General features: G+C 49.0%; 1 protein-coding gene across 1 annotated transcript; it reads left to right on the forward strand.

The window, feature by feature from the left end:
- The first annotated feature begins 2,042 nt into the window (after nt 1–2,042).
- On the forward strand, nt 2,043–6,283 carry LOC105570716. Its single transcript, XM_012028153.1, has 4 exons — nt 2,043–2,060; nt 2,216–2,319; nt 5,033–5,236; nt 5,345–6,283. The coding sequence occupies exons 1-4, from the start codon at nt 2,043–2,045 to the stop codon at nt 5,451–5,453; spliced, it is 435 nt and encodes a 144-aa protein (XP_011883543.1). The 3' UTR covers nt 5,454–6,283.
- The last annotated feature ends 6,587 nt before the right edge of the window (nt 6,284–12,870 follow it).

Genomic DNA, 12,870 nt, shown 5'->3' on the forward strand with positions numbered 1-12,870 from the left:
CGCGTTATAAACACGCACACGGCGCTCCGACTCGGCTCGGCTCGATTTGGTTTGGTTTGGTTCGGTTCGGTTTGGCGCGACGCGTCGCGTTGCGTCGCGTCGCAGAGCAGAGCGGAGCGGAGCGACGCCGGCACGTCCGACGGAGAGCACGCCGACGATGACGAGTTGCTGGCGATAGAGTAGTGGTATTAGTAGTAACGGCGGCTCTGTAATGGTAGTAGTATAGCAATAGCTTTTTCACATTGGAGAAGCGTACGCGCGCGCGACTCGCTTCTCTCTCGCCTCTACCGACTCACTACACGCGACGTCGCACACACAGAGGGCGAACCTGGCGAGAACAGACCGCCTGGACGCGTTCGTACGATCTCTCTCTTCCTCTCTTTCCCCGTCTATCTGTCTATCTTTCTTTCTCTCTCTCCTTCTCTGTCTTCCATGGCGTCCCCCCCTCCACGCCCCTCTGCCGGGTGTCTCGTTCGCCCTCTCTGTCCTTCTCTCTCTCTCTCTCTCTCTCTCTCTCTCTCTCTCTCTCTCTCTCTCTCCCTCCCCTTCTCTCACTCACTCACACACACACTCTGTCTCTCTCTCTCTCTTTCATCCTCGCTCTCTCGCACTCGTACCAGTTTAGCCTTCCTTCCAGCGGACGCCGGCAAACTCTCGCGACGTTGCCAAGCACGCTTTCACCCGCCCGCTCACAAAGGAGAACCTAAGCGCGCCGGCCAATCGAACGGCGTTATACCGCCGGTGGGGATGGCGGGAGTCTACCGCCGTCGCGCTACAGGCAACGCCGCTTTCTCCTCTTCCGTTCTCTCTCCGTTCGTAGAGAATTCGAGAGAGCCGCGCGCGCGACTCGCCGTACAGTCCCTCCGGTAAGATATGAGACGAGGGGAAAGGGGGGGCGAGCGAGGCGCAGAAACGACTGCGAACCCTTCTCTACCCTTGAAACTCGAGGTCAACTTTTAGGCAGAGAAAGAGAAGCACGCGGAAAGAGGAAAAAAGAGAGATGCATTTATCGCGACCGACCGACTGGCTGACTCCTCGTCCTCGTCATTGCGTGCTCTTTCTTCTGTTACCTCTCTCTCTCTCTCTCTTCTCACTCTTTTTTTTGCTCCTCTTAGTTTCGCTACACCGCTATGCTCTCGCTAGCTCGCTGGAATTTGCCCCACATCGGACGAGAGCGACGCTTCCTGCTTTTCGCGCCCGTCGCTTTACGCCCTTTTTCGCGCTCCTGACACGTACGCGCGCGAGGACGAGGACGAGGACGCGGACGCGGACGCGGACGCGGACGCGCGCCCGCTGTCTTTACCGACCGGCGACGACGAACGGGCCGCTCTCTTCGTCGGTCGATACGGAAGAACCTTCGGGAGAGCGATGAAATTTCACGAGAACGGAATGTGCCCCCGAGGATCGACCACGCGAGGCCCGACTCGCGTATCGCGCGCGAACGGTCTCGAGGCCGGGATTCGCGTGCGTCAGCGGCAAGGCGTCATTTACGCGCCATCTTGAAAGAAATACCTTGGCGATAAGCGCACGAAGTTGTAATAATTTCTCCGTCGCGCCTCAATCGCCGCTTCGACCGGTGGTGCGTTCGAGCCGCGCGCCGCGGATCGGAATACAATTCCTTCCTAGAATCTGTAATTTTTCAACGAGAGGGGGGGGGAAGGGGGCGCGAGTCGCGTTACAACTCAGGGCCACTGACGCGAGTTTCAATTCGCCGGCGCCGCGAACTCATTTCTTCCTTCGTGCACAACCCCCTTATTATCTCTTTATCGATACGCAACCGCAGGAATGTGACGCTCCCGCAACGTAGTCCTCGCGTTACTTTTTTTTTCCCCTCCCGTGAGCGAAGTTGCGAATTGGAATTCGCGCGAACCGGAACGGTGAAGCCACCCGATCGACGCGCTCTAGGAGGAACGGCCGAAATTTTTCCCGAGCGCCTCTTCCTGAAAGCGCGCGCGCACGCTGGCTCTCCTCGATACTATCCTCCTTTTCTTTCTTTCTACTTTCCTCGGTCGCCGATAGCGCGCCAAGAAGATGAAATGAAAATGTATATCGCGGGACCTGTGCGTCGGACCTGTCCTCCCGCGTCCCTCCCGCCGCCCCGCGGTGCCTCCTCCGCCTCCTCCACCCACCCCCTCGCTCCCCTCTCCCCCCTGGCAACCCTTGCCGTCGTGAGGCGGCGGGTGAGTCGGTGCGGGTAACCCGGCGCGAATCGAAGAGAGAGGAGAAGAGAACCGGGTCCGGGTCAATAAGACGCGCGAGCGAGAGAGACGGGGTGATCGAGGGAGACAGAGGCAATGGAGAGGCAGCGGCGTTGTTGAGGTTAGAGGGGAAAGGAACGGGAGCGGGAGAAGCGGAGGGGAGTCGGGGGTACGCACGGGCGCGCGAGAGAGGCGAGGGAACTGGCGGCGCGAGAAAGACGAGGAGAGACAAAGCCATCGCGCATTCCCAGGGCCCCAGCATTGGCAACCTAACGAACGCACGTACGTTAGTATGGAAACGTACGAAAATGTTGAAATTAGCGTACTTCTAACGGGAGACGGAAGGCGGCGAGCAGCCGGGTGGGAGGAGGGGGAGGGGGAGCCGCGGAATCGTACGATCCGGGGAAAATGGCGAGAGCCGTGAGAACACGGGGGAGGGGGGGGGAGGGACGGAGCAGCCGGACGGGAAGTCCGAATTCCCCGATCATGTTGGTACGGCCCAACAACGGCCGGTCCGGTTCGGGCCGGCCGATTCCACACACGGGTCGTACCGCCGCGTCGCCGAGCGCCGTCCGAAATGCGCCGAGCGTGGCTTCGAAAATATGATACAAAATGTTCGATTCGGGAAACGCGACGTCGGGAGAAGGGGCGTTCAATTACGCTCGACGGGCATCGCGAGCTGGCCGCGAGAATCTCTAGTAACGTTTGCGATAAGGGGCAGAGCACAAAGCGACGTAGTAGTGACTTACGGCGAGATGTAAGCCGTAAACGTAGATAACGCACAAGCTTTGGCGTAAATGTAAAATCGTATGTAAGTGGAAGTAACCACGGACATGCGGCCAAAGCTTGTGCGTGATCTACGCTTACGACTTACGTCTCGCCGTAAGCTATTACGTCGCTTTGTGCTCTGACCCCGACGGCCAGAGCAGAAAGATCGTCGTAACCGTTTACAGTTCTGTCGTAGGACTCAGGTCGGTGTCGGAAACCAACGCAGAAAGAATTGTAGACGTATGTCGCCATGCGATGCGACAAATGCGACGTACGTCCACGACAATTCTTTGTGCGTTGACTTGCGTCTTAGGGCCTGAGCAGGATGGCGGTCTTGTACTCTTGAGGCAATGTTTTATGTTTGAAATCTTTGCCTTTGGCCCGGTCTACAATGAGTTGTTGTTCGTTAATCAGAAGTCGGAACTATATGTTGATCCTTTTCCTTTCTAGGTAGAAGAAAAAGGTCCGTCATATAGTTCTGACTTCTGACTAACGACTAACGCCTCATTACAGACCGGGCCTTAAAGTAACGCACAATAAGGGCCTGAGCAGACCGGCTGTTTTATATTTTTAAGTCACAAGACAGTTATTATGCGTTACTTTAAGACAAAGACGTAAAACATAAAACATTGTCTCAAGAGTACAAGACAGACTTTCTGCTCAGACTTTAACTGTCCTATGTCTTAGGCCCAGTCTACAACGAGTTGCTAGTCGTTAGTCAGAAGTCTGAACTATATGACGGACCTTTTTCTTCCACCTAGAAAGGAAAAGTATCGACATGTAGTTCCGACTTCTGACTAACGACTAGCAATTCGTTGTAGACCGGGCCTTAAGAATACAAGACGACCATTCTGCTCAGGCCCTCGCTACGGAATCGTAAGTACTAACGACAATCTTTTTGCACAGGCCCTAACGCGGATTCCGTCTCGAGACGTATCCGCGGGAAACCCAGTTTTTCCTCGCTCCTGGGAGGGATCGAAATAAGACTTCCGTAGAGCTTATAACTTTCTTATACGCGAGCCCGAGTATCGCCCGTTAGGATTTCGAAAGACCCCAGAGATCCGTTAGGTAAACGAGGGAGAAAAGGGCGCCCTACGCGCACATCAGATTCCCACGTTTTGACGTATGTACGTCTTGGAGAATGTAGCGCCTGCGTTTTCGAAATGTGTATCGTAATTCTTTATCTAATACAATGAGCTCGCGAGCGGCCGCGCGGGACAGAAACAATGGTGTCACAATGGCGGGAACCCTCCGAGTCGCACCATCTGCCCTTTCGGGGGCCTCGAATCGCGCCATGTGGCGATACAATTGTCGCGCCCCGCCGGCGTGCCTTTTACCGGACAGTTGAAACAAAAACAGCCGATGCATACGAATACATGGTGAAGTTTGATTGCCCGCGCATCTCGGCGTCCTCTAATAGAAATCACTAAATTAAATTCTAAAAGAAGCTCAAGTGTCTCCGATATTTTCGAATCACAAACTTAGGTTCCAAAAGACGCAAGAGTGTCTCCGATATTTTCGAATTTGCTCTCAACATTCTCACATTTAATTACGTTTTAAGCCCTGGTATGTCGCTAGAACCGCAACTTTGTCAATCAATACAGACTCGCGACTGTACTTTATAAATTCTATTTTCATCAAGACTGACAAACGCAAGTATCGATATAGCAAGCACATTCGAAAGTACAAAATTTATCTATTGGTTTATCTACGTAATATCACGTGATTAGCTCCTAGAATAACTACAAGGAGCCTACTAATACAGGCTTAACGATTGCTTCGCGATAGACAGCCGCTAATTAGAATTGTGAAACGACATCCCATAATACTCTTTTTCGAAGCTGAAAAAGTTCCGCGCGTCGAAATTGTTAAATTGTAACAATTCCAGTAAAGAATTTTACCAATAAAGAAGCACAACAATTCCGACGTAGTCCCATAATTTATCGGAGGGAGGGCATTTTGGGACGAAAGTTTCGAGAGGAATAAAGCGTAATCGCACGGTTTATTCGTAGCGCACCGGTGATGTAACTCTTAGATAACTCATAACTCTAGCTCGTAATTCTTAGCGTGCACAACAGAAAGCCGATTATCCGAAACGAACACGAAGGTGCTGGGGATCGAGGGACGTGTGGGGACAGAGGTGCGATTTGTTCCGACCGAGCGCTTTTGCGGATAATCGATCGAAGAGATGTTGTGCATCGAGTAAAGAAAAAAAAAATGTTTGCGGCTGTGTGCTTTCCTTTGGACGTGGACTATACCGTGGTCGATGTGTAAGTATATGAGCGAGTTTAAGCTTCGTTAAAGCTCCGCGAGTGCTTGCGAGGCTTGAAACACCGTAGGGCGCAACGTTATGATACACGACGCTCGTTTATACACAGGGTGTCCCGAGCAACGCTCACGATTCCTATTGGGAGCCGAAAGAGAAGAGACACGCGCGACTATGCAAATGGACTGTGCAAAGTTGTAAATCAAGTGAGCGAAACTTGATCTTCTTCCGCCGAGCAAAATGGATAATACAAATAATTAGACGGCGCCATTTTCGGCGGGGCTGTATCTTGGCGGCCTAATAACATTGCGTGAATTTTGTATGTTTTTTCCAACTCGTTGCCATTGAAATGCGTCGATCATTTGTCGGTCTTGAAACACTTTTTGTTCAAGTAGTGAATTTACTTAATTAGTAAATATTAAGGCTTTGTTGATAACATTTACGTTAGGAGCATAGAGAGGCAATAAGAGCCAAACGCTAGATTAGGTGCGGAAATCATATTAGATTTAATGTTAAATACAGTTGAACAAGTCAAACGTTTCGATCAACCAAAGTGATCCTTGTCAATGACATCTGAAGTCCAACAATAAGATATTTAACATTAAATCTAATATGATTTCCGCACCTAACTTCTAGCGTTTGGCTCTTATTTGCCTCTCTATGCTCCTAACGTAAATGAATTTACTTAAAGTTGATACAATTGATTTTCAACTTTTGATGCTAAGCATTGTATTAAAATCACTAAGTTACAACGAAAAATATTACTTCAGTCTGGATCTCCCCACAATATTCGTGACGGAATACCAATTCGACCACTCAGACGTCTGGTGATATTTATCCTAACAACCAGTTAATAATAAGAACGTCTTATTTTAAGCGACGTAAATAAGCAACGTTGAGTGAAAATGTTATAGATAATAATTGACTCGCTTATAGAAAACCGTAAAAAATGCAATCGAGGCACAATATAAGCGCAGATGTGAATATAAAGAAGAGCTCTCTATTATGAGATAAGCTTCGATGATATGAGATAGCAGGTTTTCAACACCCAAATTCAATCACAAATCTTTTCTCGCTACGATTACACAATCTAGCAATGAATTTTCCACTAAACTGAAATTTCGCTCCAAGAGCAATAAATTCATGGTGGAATCAACCGATGGTGCCCTATTAATTTAACAGAAACCCCGGTATCCCGTATTAGGATCCTATCTTATGATAGGAGACTTTCCTCTACAATTGTATTTCTTGCCTACTGCCATTTATCGTTTTATATTTACGAGAATAAATTTCCCGACGATAGCAAAGTGTTTATAACAAATCCCGTTGGCATTCCAACGTTGCAGTACGTATTAATATTGATGTACTCGTCTTCAGTTTCAGCATTATGAAAGAAGTAACCAGTATGTGTGGTTCGACGTAGAGCAGTAACGTTTATGTAACGTTTAAATGCCTAACTAAAGCCAACGGCACGCGATACTATTTTTCCTACTGAATTGCTTACGAGAGCCAATCAGGATTTAGCCTTAAGTTTACCTGATCGAAAACTCTGCATCCTAATTGGCTGTCGTCAGCAATCCAGTAGGTAAAATACTATCGTGCACCATTGGCTCAAGATCGAAAGTATCAAGTAATATATTTCGCGACTTCAACCCCTGAAAGATAAACCTAATATATTTCTTAATTTCTCTAGGACAAGGTGACCAAATTCGGATCAATAAGTTGATGAGTCGCTGATAAGCGACATAAAAACACGTTGATATTTATGATGTCGACAATATAGCACAAAGTTGTAAATATATAAGAGCAAAATTTCAGTGAATTACTTTAAAATGTCACTTCTTAGCGCCTCATCAAATTTTTGATCCGCATTTGGTCGTGTTACCCTATAAACAGGGTTGGGAAAGTTCCTTTATAAAAGTATCTAATTACAGTTACAGTTTTTTCGCTAAAAATGTAACTAGTTACAGTTACTCAAAAAGTAACGAATCGTCATTTTGCAGTTACTTTCTTGCAATGAAAAAAAAATATCAAATCTGCATTTCAATTGTTAAGTGTCGATAAAGGTGTTTACGTGCAAATGCAAGGCCTGACGTAATCTGTGGAGGTTTAAAAAATACAGGGTTGGGAAAGTTACTTTATAAAGTATCTAGTTACAATTACAGTTTTTTCACTGAAAATGTAACTAGTTACAGTTACAAGTTATCTATTCTGAAAAGTAACGCATTACAGTTACAGTTACTAAAAAAGTAACGGATCGTTACTTTGCAGTTACTTTCTTGCAATAAAATAAAAATATCAAATCTGCGTTTGAATTATAAAGCGTTTACGTGCAAATGCAAGACCTAATGCGATCTGTGGAGGTTTAAAAAATATATAAAGTAACTATTCATGTAATAACTATTAAATTAGTTACTAGTTAGCGAAAAAATGTAACTGAGTCAAGTTACAGTTACAGATGGAAAGAAAGTAACGAAGTTAGTCACCCAAAAATAGTAACTGTAACTTCGTTACAAGTAACGAGTTACTTTCCAACCCTGAAAAAATATTAAAGTAAATATATTCAATTAGTTACTAGTTAAAAAAACGTATCCGAGTTAAGTTACAATTACAGACGGAGAGAAAGTGACGAAGTTAAGTTACCAAAAAATATCAACTGTAACTGTAACTTCGTTGCAAGTAACGAGTTACTTCCCAGCCCTGCCTATTGAGCAGAAAGAAGTGCCATTCTCGTCCGCGCTTGATATTTGCCGGCTTATTAACGTCTATGTTTTCGTGCAAATTTTCTACATTCTTCCCATCTTGGTAAATGTGTCTCCCCCTTGGTCGCGAAAATTTCTAATACCGGCTTGAATATTCCTAATCAGAATTTCCGCAATTTCGCCCGCGCACCCCGCCGTACATTTTCCACGCTCTGAAAAATGCCCGGCGAGATCTGAACTTGTTGCGGGAATTACACGTTGTCGCCGCACCGGGTTTTAATTCCCGAACATCGCGCGTCCATCCGGGGTATCCATCGATCGCACGTTTTTCGTGCGGGCTCTGCTCTTTTTAGCTGCACCACGTTGCACTTTTTGCACCCAAAGTGAAAAACGGCGTACACGGAAATTTGCAAGACGACTAATTATCGATCCCGGCTGCTGCAATTCGCGTGCTAATTTAAATTGCAAAATTGGAAATGCACGCTCGTCTGTGCATCTTTACGCTTTGATCGTCGGTAAATTGCCCCCCTCCCCGTCCTTTGTTCCGTCCGGTCGTTGACATCCCGCGCACACATCGGATCAAACAACCGAACGTCCAAAATGACACGAAATCGTTGGAATCCCCCTCGCGACACGACGATCGCGAGCGACAAGTGTAACCGCGTACTACGGCGGAGCCCGCGATCGAACGCGTCAATCGAACACGTCTCGCACGGAGGTGGGCGAGAATTGACAGAAAGTACAGGCGGGTGCAGCTAAAAAAGAAACGGAGCAGCGAGGAATAAAGAAAGCGGAAAGAAACCTATGGTGCGTCGGGGTGGCGTCTGCCTCGGACCCACGGGAACCCACCGCGCCGGACGAGGACTAGCGGATCGGATAAAAACCGTCAAGCGAGTCCGCCGACGACATGCCTGGCTCTCGGCGTCTTTGGCGTCTCCGCCGTCGCCGTCGGCTGCCGCGCACTTAAAGCCGCGTCCAAACCCGTAACCTCACTGCGCCGAATAAAGAGCTTGACGCTCAAATAAATAAGATATGTTGTAAAGCTCTTCTCCCTCCCCCTCCCCTCCACCCCCCCCGCCCCTCCTACCCGCCGACGGAGCAGTCGATATGGCACGGCGGCGAGTCGCAACCATGTTGGCCGCGACGTAACCGTTGGCCGCTCGCAACGCGATATCAATGCGCAGTATGTGACGACGAGCCTGGACGCACCTTTACGCTACGCCGCGCGCTTCGCGCGCGCGAGAGATGCACCGTCGGTAGGAGAAACGCCTACGTGTAAACACTTTTCCGTCTTCCTCTCATTCCCTCCCGTCGCTCTATCTATCTATATATATCTCTCTCTCACTCTTTCTGTTATTTTGTCTTGCCCTCCGCCCTGCTCTCACGAGCATCGCGATCTATTTCGCTGGCAATAACGGACTCGTACGCGAATGTCGAGAAAAATAATCTAAGCGCGGGAGGTGGGAGGGGGGGAGGGGGGGAGCGAGGGAGCGAGAGAGAGAGAAACAGGGAAACGTCGATCTTCTCCGAGGTCCAGACTACTCCGCTCGCTCGCCCGCGCGTTCTTGACAGCTTTCCGCGAGATTTGGAAGCGGGAAACCGACTTGGCGGCGCGTCCCGACGCACCGCGCCATGCATGTTGGAAAAACGATGACAGAGAGTGCGATTGATTTTTCGACCACGGCCACATCATCCTCGTCGCGCGAGTTCGCTCGTCGCGATGCACGGCAAAAGCGCGAGCAACGCAAAACGCGGGACGTGCACGCGCGCGTAGGCCTTGACGTCAACACGTCGTTGACTCGGCGGCGACGGTGGCTGCTGCTGCTGCGGCGGCGGCGGTGGCGGCGGCGGAGCGAGCGAGCGAGCGAGCGAGCGGTGGCCGCGGCCGCGGCTGCGAGCGTCTCCTCGAGCCGATCCGCGTCGCCGTGGCTCGCCGTCGTTCGTTCCTTCGTCCTCACGTCGCACGGTATCTCGATAACGCGCGACGAGACGGCACAACGACGAGGCGTACGCGCACGACGCGTCCCGTCCGGGCAGCCATTTGCTGCCGTGTGCTGACGGTAGTACGGAAATAAAAGGTATACGTACGAGGAACGCAGCACGGTAGCGGCCTACGGCCAACGAACACGCTCGCGTTGGGCGGGTCCGACGGTGCGTACGTACGCGCGGATCGTCCGCGCGGCGTCCCGCGGATCTGTCAACGCGGCCCGCGAAAAATATTTGGATTTTTCTTACCTGGAACGGGATCCGCTACGGCTAAAAGGATTCTTCAGCTTCGAATATCGCGACCCCACGCCACTCGTGCGGCATACGGCCAGTGTACGGGGAAAATCTCCCATTACCATTGGCTTATTTCAGATAAGCCGCAAAAAGTAAGCCAATCAGGGCCGACCTTTTATGTTTTGGTGCGTTTCTTTTTGCCCCCCACCAAATAAAATGTCGGCCGGTTGAAAGGGCGGGAAAATGCGTGCGCGCAAAGCCGATTGTGCGACGGCGAACGCGGCCGTTCTTATCGCCGCCGCGGTCGTCTTATCGAAATATAGTCGATTAAACAGCCGACACCGTGCGCCGTCGTTCGTTTCGTTCGATGACGGGTCGTCGCGGACGTCTACGCGAGATCGTTGAGGTTAGGCATCGTTTCTATCGTAGGTGGCGCCAGGAGACGATGCAGCGACGCGGCACTGTACGGCGGTTCGTCGCAGGATCGCCAACGTTGCGCGGCAAAAGCAACGAAGAAGACTCGGGTCCTCGCGTTGTCCGCTTCTCGCTCGTGGTCTAGGAGAAAACAAAAGTACCTATTGAGGCGTAGTCATTTCCATCGAGGCACGAAACACAAGACGGCTAGACGTACTTGAGAAAATGCAATCGTCTTGTCCGACATTTTTACGAATCGAAATGTTTGTCTTCGGTAACTTCGAACAAGAAGAAAGAGTTGAAAGAGTCAAAATCTGAAAATACCTGATGGTGGCGTTTTCTAGCGCTACCCTCTAGCAGCTCCGCAAACAGCTAAAGCCCGCTGCAGACGATGCTATTTTTCCTGCTGGAATGCTTGCGATTTACTAAATTACTAGGAATCCTGAGTGCTGAATGGTGCAACGATAGTAATTTAGTAAATCGCAAGCAATCCAGCAGGAAAAATAGCATCGTCTGCAGCGGGCTTAAGACCTGGTTGCTCCAACGTCACTTAACTTAAGCCCGCTGCAGACAATGCTATTTTTCCTGCTGGATTGCTTGCAATCTAATAAATTACTATCGTTGCACCACTCATCATTCAGAATTTCTAGTAATTTATTAGATTGCAGGCAATTTAGCAGGAAAAATAGCATCGTCTGCAGCGGGCTTAAGGGAAACAGAAAGAGACGAAGAGTGAATTAAGCTACAGTTAAAATTACGTGAGGTTGGTGCACCGGGCCTAAATACCGCAGACGGTGAGCTTCCCGAACGTATTCTATCTCGGAAGGAAAAGCGTTGGTAGCATGTGGTTGTAACGTATAAAGCCCGTATCAGACTACGGATTGAGATTGGGATTAGATTGAAATTTGATCAATCAGAGTAAAAGTTATGCACTTGAGATTAGTAAACTTTACTGTGATTGGTTAAATTTCAATCTAATCCCAATCCCAATCCGTAGTCTGATACGGGCTTTAAGGAGATTAATGAACTGTGATTGGTCAATTTCTTCTAATGGCTCCAGCAGACCAACGCGACGCGCGATAATCCAATGGGCGTACAGTCTTTATGAGAAAACTGTACGCTTTCCTATAAAGCCTGTACATACGTTCAAGGGATAATCGCGCGTCGCGTGTCGTGCTGGTCGCACTAGCCAATCAACGTCTCGTGCGTTCGGAAGTGGATTGGCTAGTGCTCTGGTTTCCGCTGCGCGGCAACGTTACCGCGTCCAGTGGGCAGGAGACATGAGAGCGGCCACCGGAAGTCTACTAGCTCAGAAACAGATGCGCCCCCTGACAAAGTCGATGGCAACTACGTAGATTCACTCAGTAAGGGTGCTTTCACATGGAGCGTAAGGCTGAAATCACATGATGCAGAATAGGAGTACGGAATAGAGAGTGCGTTATAGAAACAGGCAATCAGAGCTTGCCGTATCAACGAGTGAAGGAAATGTCTGGCTCTGATTGGTTGCTTCTATGACGCACGTTCTATTCCGCAGCTCTATTCTGCACCATGTGATTTCAGCCTGAGTTGCGTAGCGTAACCTGCGTATCACCAATCACAGGGTCTTGCTGATAGAACCGTTTCAATAATTCCGTTGAACTAGTCCTGTGATTGGCGATACGCAGGTTACGCTACGCAACTTACGCTCCATGTGAATCCAGCCTAAGCCCTCATTCACATGGAGCGTAACTTGCGTAGCGTAACCTGAGTATCACCAATCACAGGACTAGTTCAACGGAATTATTGAAACGGTTCTATCAGAATGACCCTGTGATTGGTGATACGCAGGTTAAGGCTTTTGCACGTAAAAAAGCATTAACCGTAACCGTAATTTTAGTCCATAACCTGCGGACCCTACGTAATTTTAGTCCGTAACCTTAGGAATTTTACTTGGGTTGCTCCATCTGTCTGTACGTGTTGAAAACTACGATTACGGACTAAAATTGCGGTTACGGTTAACGCTTTTTTACGTGCAAAGGCCTTTACGCTATGCAAGTTACGCTCCATGTGAATGAGGGCTAACGGTACACAAGCTATGGTTTATGTCTAACTTCTCAAATGGATATGAGAGTCAGACGAGATAAATAAGTGAATTAATCTATTGTTCTAAATAATACAAAGTCAGAACGATTGATTGATTCACTTGTTTATCTCATCTGACTCTCATATTTGCTTGCTCACACTTGCAGCTATTCCATAAAAGCTGCACGTTGATTGGCCATTCATTTCCCAGAACTAGAACTTGGGCCAAGCATCGTGGACA

Source organism: Vollenhovia emeryi, unplaced genomic scaffold (genome assembly GCF_000949405.1).
Source record: "Vollenhovia emeryi isolate VEMERY1.0 unplaced genomic scaffold, V.emery_V1.0 DF939120.1, whole genome shotgun sequence".
In the NCBI taxonomy this organism is placed as follows: Eukaryota; Metazoa; Arthropoda; class Insecta; order Hymenoptera; family Formicidae; genus Vollenhovia; species Vollenhovia emeryi.